Source organism: Mustelus asterias, chromosome 1 (genome assembly GCF_964213995.1).
Source record: "Mustelus asterias chromosome 1, sMusAst1.hap1.1, whole genome shotgun sequence".
Lineage (NCBI taxonomy): Eukaryota > Metazoa > Chordata > Chondrichthyes > Carcharhiniformes > Triakidae > Mustelus > Mustelus asterias.
Genome location: NC_135801.1, coordinates 124447549 through 124470800, shown reverse-complemented (window position 1 = coordinate 124470800; position 23252 = coordinate 124447549). Strand labels below are relative to the sequence as shown.

The 23252-nt window shown below is 42.3% G+C and overlaps 1 protein-coding gene across 2 annotated transcripts in view; it reads left to right on the top strand.

The window, feature by feature from the left end:
* Positions 1-23252, top strand: part of fam149a (family with sequence similarity 149 member A) — a 118750-nt gene extending 95498 nt beyond the window's left edge. Inside the window, exons 11-16 of one of the 2 annotated variants that reach the window (XM_078218040.1) lie at positions 2447-2551; positions 7408-7531; positions 8961-9086; positions 12328-12406; positions 16761-16907; positions 21215-23252. In XM_078218040.1, the coding sequence (XP_078074166.1) occupies positions 2447-2551; positions 7408-7531; positions 8961-9086; positions 12328-12406; positions 16761-16907; positions 21215-21276 (643 nt within the window). In that variant the 3' untranslated portion in view covers positions 21277-23252. The remainder of the gene's footprint in view (positions 1-2446; positions 2552-7407; positions 7532-8960; positions 9087-12327; positions 12407-16760; positions 16908-21214) is intronic. The other variant, XM_078218029.1, reaches the window with a different exon arrangement.

The window sequence follows — 23252 nt, the reverse complement described above, 5'->3', positions numbered from 1 at the left end:
ATGCTTTAATTCAGGTTTGAAAAGTAACAGGTTAGGTGCACAGAGAATAGCTGGGAGTGAATTGAAGGTCTTTACCTGCAAAAGATAAATCAACATGGCGAATCCTGTGTCACTTAACCTTAGGCTAATCAACAACTTTGGGGGGAATGGGTGGACTATGCAAAGGTCCGTTGACCTCAGGCGGGAATTTCCGGCCTTGGGTAGAGCGTGGCCGGAAAATCCCGCTCTTTAAATCTGCCTGTGAAAATTCTTCCATTTGATTGGCTGATCAGCCTGCCCATGACTGCAGCCTGCCAGTGACTGCATGCTATAACCAATGTTCCCTTTAGGCTGTGCAGCCACACAGTAATCTAGAACTTACTGCGCAGGGAATAAAGAGGCTGCACACAACTAACATCCCCTTTGAGATGCGCACGAGTGACCAGATTGCCATCTTATAGAGGCCCTGCAGTGCAACCGGCATCTCCACATCGTGCAACAGAGAAGCCAGGCATTGTAAAGAGATATGACAGAGGACTGGAGAACAGCTAATGTGGTCCCACCATTTAAGAAAGGTTGTAGAGACAAGCCAGGGAACTACAGACCAGTGAGTCTGACATCTGTGGTTGGAAAACTACTGAAGAAGATTCTGAAGGAGGGAATCTATCTCTATTTGGAGAGGCAAGGTTTGATCAGGGATAGTCAGCATGGTTTTGTCAGAGGGAGGTCATGCCTAACAAATTTGATTGCATTTTTTGAGCATGTAACCAAGTGTGTGGATGAGGGTAGTGTGGTTGATGTAGTTTACATGGATTTCAGCAAAGTCTTTGGCAAAGTCCCACATGGGAGACTTATTAAGAAGGCTAATACACATGGTACACAGAGTGATCTGATAAGGTGGATTCATAATTGGCTTAGTGGTAGGAGAAAGAGGGTGGTGACAGACGGCTGCTTTAGCGACCAGAGGCCAGTGGTGGTGGACCATAGGGATTCGTGCTGTTCGTCATTTATGTAAATGACATAGACGACCATGTGGAGGGTAGGATCAGTAAGTTTGCCGATGAGACAAAGATTGGCCAGGTGGTTAACAGTGATGTTGTGTGTCTTGGGTGACAGGAAGATATAGATGAGATGGTCAAATGGGCAGATAAGTGGCAGATGGAATTTAACCGTGAAAAGTGTGAGCTGATGTACTTTGGAAGGAGTAATTTGACAAGGAAGTATACTATGAAAGGTCTGACACTGGGAAGTTCTGAAGAACCAAGGCCATTTTCGCCATTTTCACCACAATCGAGAATCTCTCTGACAAGGTTTCTACTTCTAATCATTGCCTTGATGTGACCATCATGTGTGTCTATGGAAATCATATGGGAAGAGCATCAGGTTTGATTGTCACATTGCTTCCCAATGGTCATTGCTTAAACTTATGAATGTAGAGGGATCATGTGATGGAGATACTGGAGCATCTCCAAGAGCAATGCTTTCAAAACAGGGAAGAAAATATTTTAAAAACTGTACACAAGTGGGTAATGTTCAGGTGATATGTTGCTTCAAAGTGAGAAGAATTCTATTCGTTTCATATTTTACAAGCCACAAAAATTAATTCAAAGGTGCATTTAAAGGAAGGCTCCCAGCCACATTTATAAGCCTTCGTCCAAGTACTGTCAGCTATTGATAAGCAATGTTCAATTCACTTTTTAAAGATCTTGCACTTTTAAATATTTCAGAGAATGGCTTGCAACCATTATGTGGTCCCTGTTCTTGTTTGAAATACCGCAGTTGCTCTGAAAAGATGTACTGTGATGTGAAATTGTTAGCCTCATTCCCAGCTTCAGCAAAGTTGGGGATATTAAACTCTACAGTTTATTGTTCAATGAGATACAGCAAAGTGTTGAAATAGAGTCAACCTAAAGATGAGGGAAGGCTCACAAAAATGATTCAATGGAACTGATTCTTTAGTGATATTCGAACTGTTCGTAAGAAAATGGCAAATATTTCACATTCCATATATTCATTTTATATTAAGTATTTAATAAACTGTGTTGCATAAACTAATATTGAAATAGTGCAATATAAAATCTGTGTTCAATATGATAGCTGGTCCTGTGATAATGAAACAGATTAAATATTTTGCATGCTTATTATTAGTCCAAAACATTGGAGGGTTATTATGGTAACCTATTGACCTGAAGATTGCAGAAGAGACTTAAGTCTGTACCAGAAAGATTGAAACTGCCACGTGTTCAGTGTTGCAAAATTCGTTCATTTCCATACCCAAAGTTCTCTCTGGAACACTCCTACAATGTTGAACATATCACGAGTATTCACATTGAAAAATCTGGCCCAGTATGTTGACAGAAGATTTCTCAAGCAATCAACCACATTTTACAGCTCCTAATAAGTGCATATTGTGTCGGAGTCCACTGGACAGAGCAAAGTGATTTTTTTCCCCCTGTTTATCTCACAGTGCAAACACTTCCACGACTTATAAGAACAGTCAGAATGTTGAAATCACCGCAAAAGGCCACAGTGGATCAAGGCACCAATTATATCAACACTTCACACTAAAGAGGTAAGATTGAACATTAATCAGATTATACCTGCCTGATTTGAATTGAGTACAGCAGACTGGCCAACTACTATCAATTAGCTGTATAATGTGTTACATAATGTATTATATAAAATAGAAGGAAATATTAGCAGGAGGAGTTCTGTAGCAAGTGCAGTGCCATGTTCCCTCTTCCCCCAGTTATCTAAAGAAAACGATATTTCAAGATTCCTTGACGTATTTTTATAAACACTAAATTACCATCCTCTAAGGACAGTGTCCCTTGTATCTTGGTGACCAGTACTGAATGTCAATTAGGCTAAACAACCTGGTTTCTGTACCATAGACTCAATGGCGACTCTATGGACTAGACTTTTGGCCCTGATGGGGCTGGGATCAGGATGGGTGCAGGAGACAATAACTAGCCCCACTGGCTGGCATGCAAAGTTTATTTATTAGTCACAAGTAAGGCTTATATTAACATTGCAATGAAGTTACGGTGAAAATCCCCATGTGGCCACATTCCGGCCCCTGTTCGGGTCAATGCACCTAACCAGCAAGTCTTTCAGACTGTGGGAGGAAACCCACGCAAACATGGGGAGAACATGCAAACTCCACACAGACAGTCGCCCAAGGCCGGGAATTGAACCCGGGTCCCTGGCGCTGTGAGGCAGCAGTGCTAACCACTGTGCCACCGTGCCGCCCATACCAGTTCCCTGGCTCCACTCTTGTCTTTTACATCCGCCCTTGTTCCTGGTGTTGACCAAGCTATGAATAATCTTTCTCCACTGCTCACACTGCCTGTTCTAGAGAGGTCAATCCACGTTCTGATATTATCCAACCGTGCCATCTTGGGTTGTCCTTGTGCACATGTTCCAGCTGGAGGGAACAAAACGACTGAGGCTGTCCAGGAATATAGTGACTGAGCTCTGTGCCTTCCTTAATAATGATTTAGCCCAAAGAAGTACCCCATGGACAGACACTGCCAGTAGCACTGAAGACGTCCTTGGCCCTCAACATCTTCACCTCAGGTACATTTCATGCACTGCTGTTGACCTCTGTCTGTCGGGTGAATGCTGACTGCACCATTACAGACATCCGCTTTCTAAAGGAAGCTGACTTCATTATGCAGCCTCACAAACATAAAGGCAATGAGTTTCATTTCTATAGCCAGGATCTCTCAGGGCATCAGAGATTGCATCCCTGTGGCTTTGGAGTATTGCACAGAAAGATCAGATAGACTCACTAACAGAAAGGAATATCATTCCATTAATGTTCAGCAGGTCTGCAAACATAGGGAGAACTTTCTGCACGCCTTCCAAGGAACTGCCATGTTTCCTCTATACTCTGTAAGTCAAAGCTGTCTCAGCTCTTCTATCCCAACCGTAAGATACGCCGGTGGATTCAGGGCTACCCTCTGAGGAGGTCGTTTCTGACCCCACTGAGGGACATTCAGACAGAGCCCCAGTACAGATACGAGAGCTGCCTGCAATCCAAAACGGTTTTGATGTCTTGGCCGCTCTGGTGAAGCCTTACACTCGCCTGCCTGGATGGCCTGACTGGTTGTCATGTGCGGTATACTGCGCAACATAGTGCAGCAGAAGGGTTTGATGTTTGAGGAGGCAGAGTACGAGGAAGGCCTCATCATCCGAGGAGGAGGCTGGAGAAGAAGGGCCAGGCTACCCCAAGGTAGAGGAGGCAGAATCACCAGGTGGACCACAGAGACATGGCAGAGCATGGGTCTGGAGATGTGTTAAGGAATCCATGCAGGATGCCATTGTTGCAAGGAACCTACTGATTCAGCAGCAGTTGAGCTGAGGGCACTCTGAGTAGCTAATGACGGAACACATGCCTAATACTGGGCGAAGTCTGAGCCTTCAAATGGGCAGCAACCTTTCCAATGCAGGATCAGATAAAGATGTCCTACTGGCTATGGTCTCTAATGACAATGGTGAGCATCTGATGACATCTGTGTGCTTGGTAAGTAGTCTAGGTATAGATCTACAAATGGTGTGCAAACCATTGCATAAACCAATTACTTTAGTATAGCATTGAGCGAGACAATTTTCTTATATACCTACATAAATAATGGTGACCCACTCAGTGTCCAAGACGCTCTAGTGTCCTCCAAACATGCACATTCCCACACAATGTGCTCTGGAGGAGGTGGAGAGGCCTGCTCGCATCTTCCGCTATGCGGCTGTGAGGATTGAGGTGGTGGGCCTTATTGTGTAGGGACCCATTGGGGTCCTTCCTGCATCTGGACTGTTAGTAGCTGTGCAAGGGCAGCTGTTGTCAATGGGTCCTGGATCACAGCTGCTCTCCCTCTTGGAGGGGCCAAGGAAGCTGAGGATGCTGAGGTTCCCTCAATCTGCATGGAATCCTCATCCTCCTCTGGATTATCCTGGGATCACGGTGTGCTCTCCCACTGATTAGGAGGGGCTGTTGGCCTGTTGCTGGGGCAAAGTCCATCCAGTTACCATTGCACTACCAGTGAGAATGTCCTGTTCAGGTTTGGTAGCTTCTCATGTACTCCAAGGACATCAACGCTCAGGCTCTTAACTGAACAGCTACGGGGAGAGCTGTGCATCCAGTGCAGGGCATTGCACTGCTCCTGCATGCAATCCACGTGCTGACACATGTGCCTGTCCATGACGTTGGCCACACTCTCATAGATGGTGCTCATGTGCTGGATTCCCCAAGACATGGCTGAACATACTGAAGCACTGACCACTACCCATGTTCATAGAAATCATAGAAACCCTACAGTACAGAAAGAGGCCATTCGGCCCATCAAGTCTGCACCGACCACAATCCCACCCAGGCCCTACCCCCATATCCCTACATATTTACCCACTAATCCCTCTAACCTACACATCTCAGGACACTAAGGGGCAATTTTTAGCATGGCCAATCAACCTAACCCGCACATCTTTGGACTGTGGGAGGAAACTGGAGCACCCGGAGGAAACCCACGCAGACACGAGGAGAATGTGCAAACTCCACACAGACAGTGACCCAAGCCGGGAATCGAACCCAGGTCCCTGGAGCTGTGAAGCAGCAGTGCTAACCACTGTGCTACCGTGCCGCCCAAGAGGACATCAATGTTATCTGCATTGATGCCCTCTTGGTCATGACTGCTGACATTTTGCAGCCTGCTGGGGAGGGGATGTCCCTTCTATCACTGCCTGTACCAGCACGTCGAGGTTGCGGACACTGAAGGGTGGAGCTGGAGTACCCCAGTTCTCCTGGCTGTTCCTGTTCAAACATCCTGCTATTGGTGTGGATGCAGTATGTGGGTCAGTTTGTGCATTGTCCATGTGTGTGGGACACCATTAGCTTGGCACGATGCTGTGATAGTGAGGAGAGCTGAGTAGCAGTGATGTGCTCACAATGCAGAGGTTTGGTGGACTCACTGTTGCTGTGCGAGTGCCAGGGTGGCAGCTCTTGACACTATGCTAGGATGTTTGTGGGGGGGGGGAGGTGGGGGAATGGGATGGAACATCTAAGGGGCAAGACCTCTGCTTTAGGTACAGCTGAGAGTAGCCAGAGCTTAGCAGATGTCCTCCTCTGTTGAGGTTAGAGGGTGAGGTGTTGTGTCATGGACTGTAGAGCTGAGGTGGAGAGCAGCTTCTCAGCAGGGTTGCTGTGCGCACTTGTAGAGATGTGCTGTTAACCACTGTGTGCTCACTGAGCTGAATGCAGCCACTTTCAGGGGAGGGCAGAACAAGGCTGGCTTAGCAGACTCCTCAGAGCTGGATCCTCACAGGCAGCAGATCGTGGCAATAATGGATCATACAATGAGTTGGAAGTTCTCTGAGGGTTTCTACACACTGGACCAACTTTCATGGGGGTTGTTAGCCAGAAATTATGTCATCAATGACAGTAAGTATGCATAGGTCAAAGTTCAGCCAACAGTTCCAGCACTGTTGACAAGTTCTCCAGAACCTTTCCTGCAATTTTTGAGACACAGCTGGTGGCGAGGTGGGCCATTCATTGGTTCGGAGATGGAATGGACCCATTTATACACCCGGCCCCATTTGCACCACTGATTCAGCCATTAGTTGGTCTGGAAGACTGCAGGCCCGATTCCAGCCAGCCCCTGCCTCCCTGCCATGAAAATAACATTGGCAGTCACTGCTGGTCAGGCGGTGCGATCACAAATGGGGATCAGCTCTAAGATGAAAATCCAGCCAGTGGTGTTAGTTCCTGAAGATCAACTGGGTTTGACCCTTTAAAACTCTTATCTATTCACATAATTAATATCAACGCTTAGTTGTGGAATCTACAGTAATTGATATCCCTATACTAGCGAATACTGCAAAAAGAATGATTTAACAATAAAGCAGAAAGTGGTGGAAATTCCTGGTGTTCTCGTTGACCATTTTATTGATATAAATATTGGTGTACATCACTGACAGTCAATCAGCACAACTGGCAGGGGAACAAATTATTACAAATAAAACTCCTCCTTAGGAGCTTAAGCAATTTGGAACATATTTGAATAATCAATCTGAGAGAGATTGCTTCAAAGCTCTAAGTAAAATATTGACATTCACATGATGGTTGTAAACTGTTCAAGCTTTACTTAGAATGATTTAGAATATTAATTGAAAGCCTCTGTCGGATTACGTTACATTTAATCGTTAAGTGAAATTTCAGTAAGTAGTACAAAATTGGAGATGACTCTCCCAGCATTATGTCATTGATAGATAATTGGAACTGACTTTTCTTTCTTCTATTGTACTGGTTTTACAGCACCAGTTCTGTACTGGTTATTTGGCAATTAAAGTCTTTAACGGTCCTATAAGAAGCCCTGATTTAAGGTGTATGCAATATTGTTACTCTGCTAAAGAGGCTTCTAATTCCCATCCATTCAGACAGGTTGGCACTGACCGGCTCTCCTCTCCTCCAGTGCACTCTGCTCGTACTCACCAATTGCCACCCATTCATTCAGAATCAACAGAAGCACAACTTCACTTGCCTGGATCAAGATATCAGCTGGTAAGATGGAGGCTTGATGCATTTATGTTCTGTCAGTCAAATCTGCGTCCATTGCTAGGTGACATATTTATGTCACCTGTATTATGAATTTGTAATCATGGCGGTGCTGTTAAGATATCACCGCCAAGGTGTTGTGAGGAGCTTATAATTAACTTCAGTAGCCACGAGCTCAAATTAGACAGAATTTCCACTGCTGAATATGTAAGTAGCAAGTTCCCTCTGTTTTCAGTATTCCCCAACACTTTGTCTGGGTGTACACATGGAGAATGGTCAATTAGCAAGGCACCAACATGGCATCTTACTTGTGTTTGGCAATATGTCACCATATTTGTCAGAAAGTAGAGAGCAATTTGAACAAAATCTGTCAGTATTTACATGCAATTGAAATCTAACTGTCTACGGGAAAAATTGACTGATGCTGCTTATTCACAGAAACACAGAGCAGGAGGAGGCCATTTGGCCCTTCGAGTCTGCTTCGCCACTCATAGAATCCCTACAGTGCAGAAGGAGGCCATTCGGCCCATCGAGTCTGCACCGACCACAATCCCACCCAGGCCCTACCCCCACATATTTTACCCGCTAATCCCTCTAACCTACGCATCTCAGGACTCTAAGGGGCAATTTTTAACCTGGCCAATCAACCTAACCCGCACATCTTTGGACTGTGGGAGGAAACCGGAGTACCCGGAGGAAACCCACGCAGACATGAGGAGAATGTGCAAACTCCACACAGACAGTGACCCGAGTCGGGAATCGAACCCGGGACCCTGGAGCTGTGAAGCAGCAGTGCTAACCACTGTGCTACTGTGCCGCCCCCACTGTGCTACCGTGCCGCCCCCACTGTGCTACCGTGCCGCCACTCATTATGATTATGGCTGATCATCCAATTCAATAACCTTAATTTGCCTTCCCCTCCCCCCCAACAGATCCTTTGATCCCCTTTGCCTCAAGTGCTATGTGTCTGTGGGGAGTGTGCACTTTCTCCCCGTGTCTGCGTGGGTTTCCTCTGGATACTCTGGTTTCCCCCCACACTCCAAAGATGAATTGGTCATGCTAAATTACCCCTTGTGTCCCAAGATGTGCAGGTTAGATGGATTATCCATGGTAAATGTGTGGGGTTATGGGAATAGGGCAAGGGAGAGGCCTGGGTAAGATACTCCGTCAGAGAGTCGGTGCAGACTCGATGGGCTGAATGGCCTCCTGCTGCACTGCAGGGATTCTATTAACTATAACAGCTTCTTAAAAACATGCAATGTTTTAACCTGCTTCCTGTGGTAGCGAATTCCACAGGCTGACCACTCTCTGGATGAAGGCATTTCCTGGATAACTTTCCCAAACAATACAGAGCAGCAAATCTTGTACTTACAAACATTAGATTATTAATCGTCATTCAGTTTAAAAGATAAACAAAAAAAAAGTTATTCCACAGAGGGGAAGATTTCCACGTAGCAGAGTGTCAAGCGCTGTTGGAGAAGGAACAGGCCGACGACCTCTCAGGGAACGACCTATCGCTATGGATACTTCTTCACGGCCCAATACAACACATTCATTTCGGGTAAGGCGTTTGATTTTGAATATTTATATAAATTATTTCATATAGAGCCACCATAGCCTGGAAATAACTACTGGTGGATGAATACATCCTTTGCTTGTGTGTTCAGAAGAAGCTTAAAAAGTTTTCATTACAGAAATGCATTGTGTGCTAACTGTCTTATATATCTGACCAAAAATAAAAGACTAACCGCTTGTCACAGGTTACAAATATCTGATAGACAATCATTTTTCAAAACCTCAGTCTGGAGCTTTATAACAAACTCAATGTAGAATAAAATTCAAGTATCCTCAGAATGCTCTTACGAACCAGACACTTTAAGGTGGGAGAAAATAACAAAGATAAAAACAGATGAGACATTTCTCCACCAATTTTATTGGATGAAAAGGTTGCCCTATCCTCAAAAAGCCATATTTCTCATTTACATTTCCATTGGGCAAAGCTCTTTGTCAGAAGCATATACTTACAGTATAAGGAAAGAAATATTTGCATATGTATAAAAGTATTTCATGCCCCATGACGTCCCTATGGAGTCCTTCTGGAATGAAGTCACTGTTGTAATGTAGGAAATGGAACAGTCAATTTGTGCACAACAGGGTCCCCCAGACAGCAATGTGACAATGACCAGATAATCAATCTTTCATTGTTAGTGAAGTGATAAATATTGGCTGGGACCATAATGGAAAAAGCTCCTCTTTTCTTCTTTGAAATAGTGCCATGTACATCCATTTGAGAGGGCAGTTCGAGCCTCATTTAACATCTTACCTGAAGGAGCCAATTGCCCCACAAAAGCACATTGATGAGTTAAACTGGTGTACCATTTCCATAAAAATATCATTTAACAGGAGAATTAGATAAAGTTTATATTTTGTTTGTACTTTGGAGCTCATTGAGCGGAGATGACCAAATGAGGCAATAGTTCTGTTTAGGTACAGAACATCAGGCCATGTAGAGCACTATAAGGCAGAATTCTCCATTTCTGAGATTAAGTGTGGTGGCAGTTTTGGTGGCGCCTTTTCCATCAACCGGAATGGCAGGATCCTGCACCAGACTCTGCACTTGGAAGCTCATTGATTCATCATGGGCAGGTTCCGCTCCGAATCATCTGGTGGGCCTACCTGTCCTGCAAACCATGCAGGATGTCCTTAACCCAGAGGCAAAAGGTTAACACTTTCAAGGCGAAGTCTGTACCTCAATTCAACCACCCACTACCCAAGCCCATTGCCTGTGAGGACCCCATGCCTCACTTGGACCTCTACCCACCACATCTGAAGTCGGGTGAATGTTTCATGCCTTGTCGGAGTCCAACCTCCCTTGTCTTGGTCTTCTCTTTACCTTCCATTGTTTGAAATCCACATCCACCTCCTTGCACCTCCTCCTGCCATTGTGCTCTCTTGTCCTTCCACCCCTCGCCTTTGCACAGCCCTCCTTCCACATTGCACCCCCCCCCCCCCCCCCCCCGCCATTGTCTTCATAAATTCCACCCCCACCTTTACCTCGCAACCCACTCCTGGTTAAACTTCAGACCATTGGACTGGGGCGGTCCATGAGTCCAGCAGCATAGTGCTGTCCATAAAGACCAGCTCGGCATGCAGCTGAAGGGCATGAAGTAGTCTACCCCAGCAGTATGGCAGGTAGGCTATGCATGTTGCATTCACCTCGGAAGTCTTGAGCAAACTGAGGTCCACCTTGTGCACGTCATTCTTTTTCAAATGGCAATAAAACATGCCAACCTGATTTCCCCCTGGCGTGATGCAAGATTGGAAGGCCTGATGAGACTTTGGCGATCAGCTGTTTGGTGAGTTTTCATGAGACGCAAATAGTGCTCAGGCCACGAGGCAGTGGGAGAACCATCCCACCATTGGGAGAATTGCAAACTGTTTTTACGCAAGCGGGATCCTGACTTTATGACTCCTGCTAGATTCTCCACACTAGTCTCATACTAGACTCCTTGAGTAAGATGCAACCACAGAGACTCAGACTGCCAGAATATTCATTTTGTTTAGGACATTTGCAGCCAGTAAAGAGGAAACTTTGAATCTGGGGTGCATTCAAAACTCATTTTCCACAATGAAAGGTGCCAACTATTTCCACCATTCTGTCCACTAATAATAAAGGAGGATAAGCTTTTTAAAACTTTTTGTATTTTTAAATCTCCAGTCATATCACCAGTGGTAAGAATCCATTGCAGACAATCATGGATAAAGATTTTGGAAAAACTGAAGAAATTAGGTGTGTGTCTAAATTAGTGTTAGTCTTGGATCCGTAGAATTACTCTTGTCTCTGAGTTGTAGATTTGAGCTCTATTCCAGAAATTTAAGCATATAATCTATGCTGACACATCAGTGTATGGCACAAAAGATCCCTTAGTACTATTAGAATCATAGAATCCCTACAGTGCAGAAGGAGGCCATTTGGCCCATCGAACTTGCACCACAACAATCCCACCCAGGCCCTATCCCCATAACCCCACGTATTTACCCTCCGAGTCCACCTGACACGAAGGGGCAATTTATCATGGCTAATCAACCTAACCCGCATATCTTTGGAGTGGGAGGAAACCGGAGCACCCGGAGGAAACCCACGCAGACATGGGGAGAATGTGCAAACTCCACACATTCCGAGGCCGGAATCGAACCTGGATCCCTGGCACTGTAAGGCAGCAGTGCTATCTACTGTGCCAGCGTGAAGAAGAGGGAGAGTCTTCCAGGTCTCCTGGCCAACATTCAACCCTCAAACAACACCACAAAAAACAAATGATCAGGTCATTTCTGTTTGTCAGTCCTTGCTGTGCACAAGTTATCTGTTGTGTTTCCCTTTGTTAGTGATGATACTTCTCAAGTATTTTCTTGTCTGTGAGGTAATTTAGAATATGATGAGGTTGTGAATGCTGCTATATATATTCTTCCTTTAAATAGCTAAATTATTTTTCAACTGGTTTTATTGGGGTATTGTTGTCCAATCAACGAGAAGATTAATGCAATAATTGAACCTATCCTTAACTGCTATCAATGACACACTGTTCAAAGTAGGACCATGAGTCTGTTAATATTTTGTTAATTGCGTAAGTTTACATGACTCCAATTAAAAATTGCTGTTTGAAGTCTTTGAAAACATCTTTGTTGAACAGATAGTCGAAGCCTCATAGTCTGTGCTCCAATTGAATGATTTCTTTAAATTAGGAATTTCTGAATTGAGCTGAATACTTTGAGCATTAACTGTTGCAAAATGTGTTCCATTTCAGTCTGATACACCATTCAAACGGTCTTTCACACCAATGGACTATGCCAGCCACACTCGGACACGGCGGGCTTCCTTGACAGGTAAACAAGCAGCGCTCTGCTAAACATATATTTAATCAGAAACCAAGGAGTATTTGCATGAATTCCAGAGCTACCTCACTGCAGACCTTTAGAATATTGTCTTCTGATTGTTAATCAATGACCACTGTTAAACTTGAAAATATGCAAGTGAAATTTGGAGCAAAATGGTGTTCAGTTGTAATGATTGCCACTGTTCAATTCCATTCCAATTCTCTTCCCACACCTAGTGGTGCACTAAGGCAGAATTGTATCTGTTTCCATAGCTAATAATTCCCGGAACAGGTTGCTAGTCTGTCATGTGCTTATAGCTTGAGGGGCACCACCCACATCAAGCATGTCTGATCAGGAGTCTCTCTCACTCTTGCCATTCGCTTGTTTGAAGCAATATTATTCAGTATTATTCTTCTTGCAAGATTTGCTTGCATTCACCATGACAGATTCCAATTAAACAATTGACAGACTCAGTCTTCCTTGACCATCAAGTCTTAGGGTGGGACTTGAACCCGGAACTTCTGGCTCAGAGACAGGGATGCTACCCACTGCGCCATAAGACCTCCCCCACTGTTGAATACCCCGGCACAATTCAACATCTAGGCTAAGAAATGAAGAGTAGCCATTTGGGTATGTCATTTGTGGCTCTTTGCTGCCCATTGAGCAGCATCCCAGTGAGAAGGGGAGAAAATTTAGGAAAAAGAATCTTAATGGAGTCTTCAACAAAATAAATTCCCATTATCCTAAGTAAATGGATCAGTTGTTGATGTGGAAGTGAAAGTATCACCAGAGAAGATGGTGCTCTTATCTTAGACATATTAGAGGTTAAAATCATACCCCCAGCATGAAACCATGACCCTGAGGCAATTTTTTTATCAGGAATTTAGGCATTGAGTCCAGTAGATTTTCCACCAATTAATTTTAATAAATAGAAAATTGCAGATAATAGATGCCCAGATATACCGCTCTGATTAGGAGCATCAGTTTGAAAGAATGATCTCCAATGTGCCAAGATTGGAAGTTCGAATAAGAACCACTAATTGGTTAAGTTGATTATCGGAAGGTTGATCTTTTGAGGCCTAGTGTTATGTTGCTATACCATGCTGAAAAAGATTTAAAAATAAAGTAAGAAGTTTGTTTTTCTCATTTTATGAATAAAAGATTAATTGTCCATTTATTGTAGAAAAAAGGGAAGATGCATAACATTTAGCATCTGAAGTTTCTGTTTAATTGAAATCTGTCATGGTGAATGCAAGCAAACCATGCAAGAAGAATAATACTGAATAATATTGCTCCCACGTGAGGTTATGGGGATAGGGCCTGGGTGGGATTGTGGTTGGTGCAGGCCCGATGGGCCGAATGGCCCCCTTCTGCACTGTAGGGATTCAATGATTCACATCTCTCAAGCACCTAAGATGGCAAAAAACAAATGCAAAAGCTGGAATTTTCTGGCTCCTCCTGCCGGCGGGATCTTCTGGTCCCACCGAACGCAACGGAAAAATGGAAAGGCCTGCCACATTTTCCAACCCCATCCTAGCCACAATGGGTAAATTCCAGCCAGATAGCGAATACTTTGTTCATCTAGCTACAGAGTGTACAAAGCTTACAAACCAAATTGTCCCAGTTAAGATTTGCTTTAAAGATTGATCCTGCCTCGCTAAGATTCGATGATCTGCTCACAATGTCTGGTTATTTTGAGGTGAGGGTCTGACCACAAACATTTAAAACATTAATTGTGACAGATGGAGACAAATTCAATAGGCCTATATTCCCACTGGATGTCCCTGTCCAACGTCCTTTCATGGCTCATACACTCAGATGAATGAACTTATAGCTGATCAGTCCACCAGTGTTAATACAGAGAAGATGGACATGTAGGGAAATGTAATGATGTGTATCAGCTTGTGGCTGACGTGCCAGCTCTATGGTAATTTATTGTGCCATTTTATTTAATTAATTCCTTTAAAACCTGGTACTCCTATCAGTCTGTTATCATCATATTAAGAGTGATAGATTTAAGACAATTTTATTTATATGATATAATTGGTTCGACGGGAGGAAATAGAGTTTCTCAAGGTAGCAAATGTCCCAAAAACTTTCTTCTGGACTCCCTTCCACTCACTGTGTACATCAATGATTTGGGGACATGGGACAATAGAAAGACTACAAGGAAAATTCACTGGGACTCTACCTGGTATAAAAAATGTAAATATAATGGAAGGACCTGAAAAAGTAGAGTGATTTTCAGTAGGAGAGCGGAAATTATGGGGCAATTTCTAAAGGTGTTTGAATCTCTGGAAGGATATAAGAGCTGATAGGAACAGATTGCTTCCAATTATTACAGGATCTAGTATGAAGGGGTCACAAAATGAGAATAATTGAAAGAGATTAGAGAGATAGGACTGAGAGCAGGAGAAACATTTTATACAAGAGGGCTTGGGTATATGGCACAAAGTACGAATGTTAGTGATTAAATCAGAGGCTATGTCAACATTTAACAACAGATTAAATAGCTGACTGAAGGAAAGAGGAAGAAAGTGACATGGGAACAGAGCAGCACTTGGGATTAGGAGGACATGAAGGAGATACACTAGCATGACTGGTTGGATTGTATGACTTATATCTGTGTTATAGAAGCATAGAATCCCTACAGTGCAGACGGAGGCCATTTAGCCCATCGAGCCTGCACCGACAACAATCCCACCCAGGCCCTGTTCCTGTAACCGCATGCATTTACCCCACTAATCCCCCTGACACCAAGGGGCAATTCAACATGGCCAATCCACCTCATCAGCACATCTTTGGAGTGTGGGAGGAAACCAGAGCATCCAGAGGAAAGTCGCTCAAACACTGGGAGAACGTGCAAACTCCACACAGACAGTAATGATTTATATGTAATTCTGAGATGAAAGATGAGAAATATTGATATTTGGAGGAATTTGGATGTTATTGTACATGAATCATCGACCACTAAAATGCAGGGGAAGGTGATGGTTCAGTAGTATTATCGCTAGACTATTAATCCAGGAACACAGATAATGTTCTGGGGACCTGGGTTTGAATCCCACCATGGCAGATGGTGGAATTTAAATTCAATTAAAAAAAATTTGGAATTAACAATCTACTGATGACAATGAAACCATTGTCGATTGTCGGAAAAACCCATCGGGTTCACTACTGTCCTTTAGAGAAGGAAATCTACCATCCTTACCTGGTCTGGCCTACATGTGACTCCAGTCACAGTAATGTGGTTAACTCTCAACTGCCCTCCGAGGGCGACTAGGGATGAGCCAGCCAGTGACGCCCATGTCCCATGAATGAATTAAAAAAATCTACAGCTATTTGTTAAGAAGGTATTGGCAGGCTAGCTTTTGTTGTGATGAGGTTGAAGCGTAAGAGTAAGAAAGCCTTGCTGTAATTGTACAGGACTTTGGTGAGACCACACCTGAAGTGCTGTGTATAGTTTTAATCTCACTTAATTTAGGTGGAGTGAATGGAATGTTTCACCAGTTTGATTCCTTGGATGGGATAGTTGGCCAGTGAGGAGAGAATGAATAAGAATGGGCCTATCTTCCCTGGAGTTTAGAAGAATGAGACATCATCTAATGAAACACGTAAAATTCCTTGAAGGCTTCATAGAATCCCAACCGTGCCGAAAGAGGCCATTCGGCCCATCGGGTCTGCACTGACCACAATCCTACCCAGGCCCTATCCCCATAACCCCACGTATTTACACTACAAGTCCCCCTGACAATAAGTGGCAATTCAGCCTGGCCAATCAATCTAACCCGCACATCTTTGGACTGTGGGAGGAAACCGGAGCACCCGGAGGAAACCCACGCAGACATGAGGAGAACATGCAAACTCCACACAGACAGCGACCCCAGACGGGAATCGAACCCAGGTCTCTCGCGCTGTGAGGCGGCAGTGCTAACCGCTGTGCCACCGCCACCCCAAACTCCGGCTTGACTGGACAGATGCTGAGAAATTGTTTCCCCAGGCTGCAGAATCTGGAACTATGGGTTCTAGGATAAGGTAATGAACATTTAAGATTGGGGTAAGGAGAAATTTCCTCACTCGGAGGGTTGTGAATTTTTGGAATTTTTTTCCCCAGGGTTGTGAATTCTCAATCAACAATCAAGAATGATGGATTTTTGAGATTCAAGGGAAATGGGAAGGTTGAGTTGAGATCAAAGATCAGCCATGATCTTATTGAATTCTGGAGCAGCCTTGAGAGACCATGTAGCTTATTTCTGCACCTATCTCTTATGTTTCTATATAATATGATAGGATCAAAACTGTTTTTTACCAAAGGAAGCAAAAGCCACTCAATGTTACTGATACTTTAGAATTTTCTTTGCAGATCGTGCTGGAATTGGTGTGACTGGCATCAGTCTAGGAATTTCTGCCTCTAGTTCGAATTATCCCACAGATTTTGCACATCACCATCATCACCTATTAACCCAGCCACCCATCGAAGGTGATGAGGACGAGTATCGAACAATGTGGGGTACTGCAATTTTTAATTCCTATCAGATATTCAGAAAGACAGTGTAGCTCCCTTGTCTGACAAATGCTGTATTATTTGATTCATGAACAAGTCCTATGTTGGGAAAATACCAAAATCTCACCTAAACAATTTTCTGTCAAAATATAAATGTTTACTTGTGTAAGCCAAGGATATGGTAGATCGTGCATGACCCTCAGAAGAATTGAATGGCGTTGCAAATTAGTGTTGACCTTTTAACTCAGAATTTGCATTCAGATATGGACTAAACTGATGAAATAATACTCTTTACATGTATTAGCCATGAGGATCTTTTTCTAAAATTAATTTGAACAATTACAATCCAGTTGATTGATAAGCAGATGTAGGTTTATTGTTGTTTTGAAGATCTCCACTCCCCACTCCAAAAATTGCATGTTTCTGTCTAACCAACTCCACCATCGCCTCTACTTTCTCAGGAGGCTAATAAAATATGGCATGTTCACTAAGACTCTCACCAACCTTTACAGATGCACCATAGAAAGCATTCTTTCTGGTTGTATCACAGCTTGGTATGGCTCCTGCTTTGTCCAAGACTGCAAGAAACTACAAAGGGTTGTGAATGAAGCCCAGTCCATCACGCAAACCAGCCTCCCATCCATTGAGTCTATCTACACTTCCTGCTGCCTTGGAAAAGCCACCATCATTATCAAGGACCCCACGCACCCCAGACATACTCTCTTCCACCTTCTTCTGTCGGGAAAAAGATACAAAAGTCTGAGGTCACGTACCAACCGACTCGAGAACAGCTTCTTCTCTGCTGCCATCAGACTTTTGAATGGACCTCCATACATTAAGCTGATCTTTCTCTACACCCTAGCTATGATTATAACACTACATTCTGCACTCTCTCCTTTCCTTTTCTATGTACGATATGCTTTGTCTGTATCACGCGCAAGAAACAATACTTTTCACTGTATACTAATACATGTGACAAAACAAATCAAGAATCTAAATTGAGGCAAAGAACCATGTAGGATTGGTAACCCTTTCTGAAAACTCAGATGCAATGTTTACATGGTAACTGAAACTATATTTGCTTTATGAATATTTTAAATTTTTTTATCTGTGCGGATTTCATTGTTTCAATTTTCTTTTCAGTTTCAGTCATGAGAATCATAAAGTCCCTGCAGTGCAGAAGGAGGCCATTCGGCCCATCAAGTCTGCACCAACCACAATCCCATCCAGGCCCTAGTCCCGTAATCCCACATATTCACCCTGCCAATCCCCATGACACTAGGGTCAATTTAGCACGGCCAATCAACCTAATCTGCATATCTTTGGACTGTGGGAGGAAACTGGCGCATCCAGAGGAAACCCACGCAGACACGGGGAGAAAGTGCAAACTCCACACAAATGGTGACCTAAGGCCGGAATTGAACCTGGGTCCCTGGCGCTGTGAGGCAGCAGTGCTAACCACTGTGCCACCGTGCCGCCTTCATAATATGTCCTCTCATAATATGGTGAAATTTCACTTCCAGAATCTAACAGAAGAATCACCTTTGCCTTCTTTGGAATTTTAATGACCCACTAAGAACCCTGTGCTTTCCAAAATTACAAATTTCAAACTCGTGCACAACTGGGATTTTATTAGAGAGTCATTAAATACAAAGAAAACTAAAGAATCTTCCAGGTTTCTTGGAAATGACTTCCATTTATATACCACCTTTTATAATCTCGGAATGTCCCAAAGTTCTTCACAGTCAATTAAATACTTCTGAAGTGTAGTCACTGTAGTCACGTCAGAAACACCGCAGCCAATTCACACACACCAACATCTCTCAAACGGCAGTGTAATAATTACCCAATAATCTGTTTTAGTGATCTTGGTGAAGGGATAAATATTGTCCAGGACACTAGAGATAACTCTGCCCCTCTCTTCCAAATAATGCAATGTAAGATGTACTGACATCACTGAAATGGCATATTTGGTTTAACATCTAAATGATGGCACATAAGAAATAGGAGCCGGGGTAGACCATGTGGAATCTCCAGCTAGCTCCACCATTCATTATGACCAAGACCCATCTTCTGTCTCAACTTCATTTTCTCGCCCGTGTCCCTTGATTTCCTGTCTATCTCAGCCTTAAACATATTCAATAGTAAGTCATCCACAACCTTGTGTGTAGAGAATTCCAAAGATTCACAACCTTTTACATGGAGAAGTGTCTTCTCGTCCCACTCCTAACTGATTAGCCTCTTAACTTGAGATTGTGCCCTTGTGTTCTAGATTCCCCAGCAAAGTAAAAATAATACTTACTATCTAACCTTTCAAGCCCCTTCACAATCTTGTATGTTTCAGGTCACCTCTCATTCTTCTTAACTCCAGAGAGTATAGGCCTAATTTAATCAGGCTATCACTGTATGCCAACCCACTCATCCCAGGAACCAATGTAGTGAACCCTTGCTGCACTGCCTCTAATGCAAGTATATCCTTCCTTGGATATGAAGACCAAAACGATGTACAGTATTTCAGGTGTCGTCTCACCTAAGTTCTGTATTTTCTAGCAAGATTTCTTTATTCTTATACTCCAATTTACATGTAATAAAGGCCAACATACTAATTGTTTTTAGTACTTTCAAGCTAACCTTCTGCATTCCTTGTATGGGGACACCCAAATCCCTCTGAACATTAACATTTACGAGCTTTAAATGCTTCCACAAGTGCAGCATTGAAGTGTTAGCCTAGACTAAGTACTCAAGCCTTTGGAGTGGGATTGGAACTTACCCTTGAGTCATAAGATTGTAAGAGTGCTACCACTGAGTTATAGCTTGCATCTAATGTCATTCCTTTGGGTTTCTCTAAAGGACTCCCACTTACCTGACGAAGGAGCAGCGCTCTGAAAGCTAGTGGCTTTTGCTACCAAATAAACCTGTTGGACTTTAACCTGGTGTTGTGAGACTTCTTACTGTGTTGCTGGCATCTAACGCTGGCATCTCCACATCTTCTCTAAAGAAGGCAGAGTTTAATCTAAGAAGGTTAACTTTTAAGCTTGCCCCTGAAAATTGTATTTGAGAACCATAGCAGGAAAAAAGAAAATGTTGATGACTTTAATTAATGACATTTTTGTTCTTGGGATGTGGTAAAGCCATAATTACTGGCTATTTGAAATTGTCCTGAGAGAATCTTCTAATGAGTAGGTGTTTATAGCTTCTGCTTAGTGGCAAATATTTATACAACTTAGAGGCTTGCTGCTCACTTTCAAAAGGTAATTAAAATCAATCACATGGTAGCTCAGCTTAAGTACATTGCTGACTAGAAACTTGGGAATTCCAGCCTTTTAGCGAATTGATTACAGTTCAAAAAATGTCATCCGCTTAATGAAGTTCCCACAAATTTCCTTGCTTTAAGGCACATTGAGATTGGTGGGATCTCAACCCCCAATGTTTAAAATTGTTCCTTTTTTACCTGTGTAGAGAGGTCCAATTGATTGGTGATTTGTAAAGCCATTGTATATTTATTTTAGATTTAGATACTACAGTTCTAGCTGTATATTTCAGGATTCTGCTAAGGTTTTAATTACTTTGCTATGTGGTGTAGGTATTGAAAATTGCAGATCTACTATAGCTCCCGAGGTGGCCTTTATATTTTCCTTTTGCCAATTTAATTCGTTGCATCCTTATGTTCTGAATTTTAACCCATGTTTAATATTTTATATTTATTTGTGCCAAATTTCCATAACCCATTGTAACCCTTTTGTGACCCTCTTTCTCTGCATTCTTTAGTCAGGATTTTCCGGTCCTGCCCATGTGGGACTAGAAATTCCTGCCCAAAGTCAATGGACCTTTGGCTGGTCCATCAAATTTTCCATCCTGCCCATTGTGATTCCCACCGTGGGCAGGACTGGAAAATTCTGGCCTTTGTTTTTAACAATCTTTCTGTTTTTTTCCCTGTTGGTGTGTGACCATTATTCACTGCACTTATCTTGAATGTAAATAATACAGGATTTGTTGAGGGCTGTGTATGATTTCATTATCTAAAATGTTGAAGTTGAGTCTCTTTCCCAGCAGAATTTTTTCGTGTCAGATGTCTTCCTACAAAAAGAATATTATGTTTAATTATACTGTTTTGCAGATCGCACAGGGGTGGATTTAAATTGGTTAAATAAGTGAACTTGTGCATTATTTGAAGCTACTTTATTTGGAGAAATTTTGATTTGATATTGATATTTTGATTTTAATTACTCTTTTCCACTCTTGACAACTTCTTCAACTCCTGAATTGGTTAAAAATAAGTCTTCTCACTTGTTGTCTGTCTTTGCCCACTCTAGGTCCACAAGCCCATTTCCAATCCAAAACATTCAGTCGTCTTCCTACAAATTTCAGAAAGTGATTCCCAAGTGGTTTCAAGGGTAAAGTCAGTTTAAACATCGGAGAATGGGAAGCTCAAGAATTAACGAAGACAATCTGCTTACAGCAGGCCACAAACAGCACTAACAGAGAGCCTGATTAGAAGAAAAGGTGAAATGAAAATTCAGAGAGCTTTAATGTGGTGAGAGGCTTGCATCGATGCAGGGTCCACTTAACACTGAGGCAGTGATCAATGTCTGTTAGCTGTCTTCCAATGAATTAATACCTATTCAGCAAACTATGCAATAAAAGCATAATTTTTACAGGAACTTGCAAGGCTATTTGCCAAGGCAGCAGGCACTGGACTCTAGGAGAGCAACATTTCTTGGTATCATAACTAGTGACTTGACACTTTAATTCCGTTGCCCTTAAATTGCTCATTAGCTCCAACATGATATTTATACCTCAATAACCTTCTGACAGGCAGCTACTACAAGCACGTTTGTGTTAATTAAGGAACTAGACAGCTTTAACAATTCAAATCTGTATCCTTGAAAGTCTGTGCTTGTTGAATTCAATATGAGCAAGGTAAAGTGAAATATCAGTTTGCAAAAATGCAAGGTATTCCTTTTTAGATGCGTGTGCTTTCTTATAGATTGTCAGTATTTGCGTGAAAACAAACATCTACGGCATGTGCTTGTCATCTCTTCCTAATTTCATAAAGGTGTAACATATCCTTTTGTTTTAATTTCTTATTTATATTATTTATAATTCAAAAATGGCATTAAAAAGTATTCATATAGCATTTAGTAATCATGTTGCACATATCAGTCCGTATTATATGTAATGTTACATACACTGTAATCTATGCAGCGACAAGAATAGAGCTCTGAAAAACCAGATGCCAGCAATGTTCCCTCTAATTTGTTCAGATATTATTAAATTATGCATCCAACTCTTAAACGTAATTCAATGGGTCAAATCTTGCTGGTGTATAATATATGCCATTGACTTTTCTCTGCACGGTAACTTTTTGGAAGTAGGATCTGAGTAAATGATGGAGCTGAAAGTATAACCCCTTTATCAATGGGATTTAGAGATTGTGAATGAAACGGAGAAACAAAGAAGAGGGTGAATTAGAGTCAATTTGAGTACAGAGAGGGAAATAATCATTGCTTTGGGAGAGGAACAAAAGTGGTAGAAAGGAAAACTAAGTTTTTAATCTTCAATCTCCAAAATGAACTTATTTACATAAATGAAACTGAGCAGTTTAGATTTTCTCTTCTGTGTTGCAGAGATTCATCGACATTGCTTTAACAATAATCACGTCATTGAAAAGTTAATTATGAGCCTTAACATTTTGCAGTGAGTTTAATGGGTAATTAATGTGCAAAGCCAGTGAGTTCTTAACAATATTGGAGAAACAAAGGATGCCATTTTTGCAAAGCAAATAGAAGGACGGTGTGAGTCAACCAGCAAGTTCAGGAAAACCAAAACTCACAATGTAGCTCTTCATTCTCTGAACTTGATGGCTGATTTGCGCAGTAACTATAGCATGCTTCATGAATTCGATCTTTTACCAGGAATATCTGACCCATTATTTAGTAAAAAATTGTTAATATGAAGATCCTGTTTTTACAATGTAACGGTATTTTTTAAATTGTATTTTAACGTGTGAATTTGCCAAATCTTTTATGTTGTTCAGAATGTGTGAATGTACTATTTGTGATATAGGTAGATGACTACTTAATGAATTTGTGTGATATTTCTCTGCTTGCCAGTTTAGCTGAGATGTTTGTTATTAAACAAATAGGTTCATGCCAGTCCTAAAACAGAGGAATGTCATACAGAGAAATTAAGTGTTCACTTGGTTTTACCAACAGTAAATTCTAAACCATTACTGCTTGGATTTTATGGTATATCATAAAATATGTTTTATTTATAAATTCAAATACTTTTGGTATGCCAGATATTGTTTCTGCTTTAATGTTATTGTGAATAAACAATTTATCATGATGC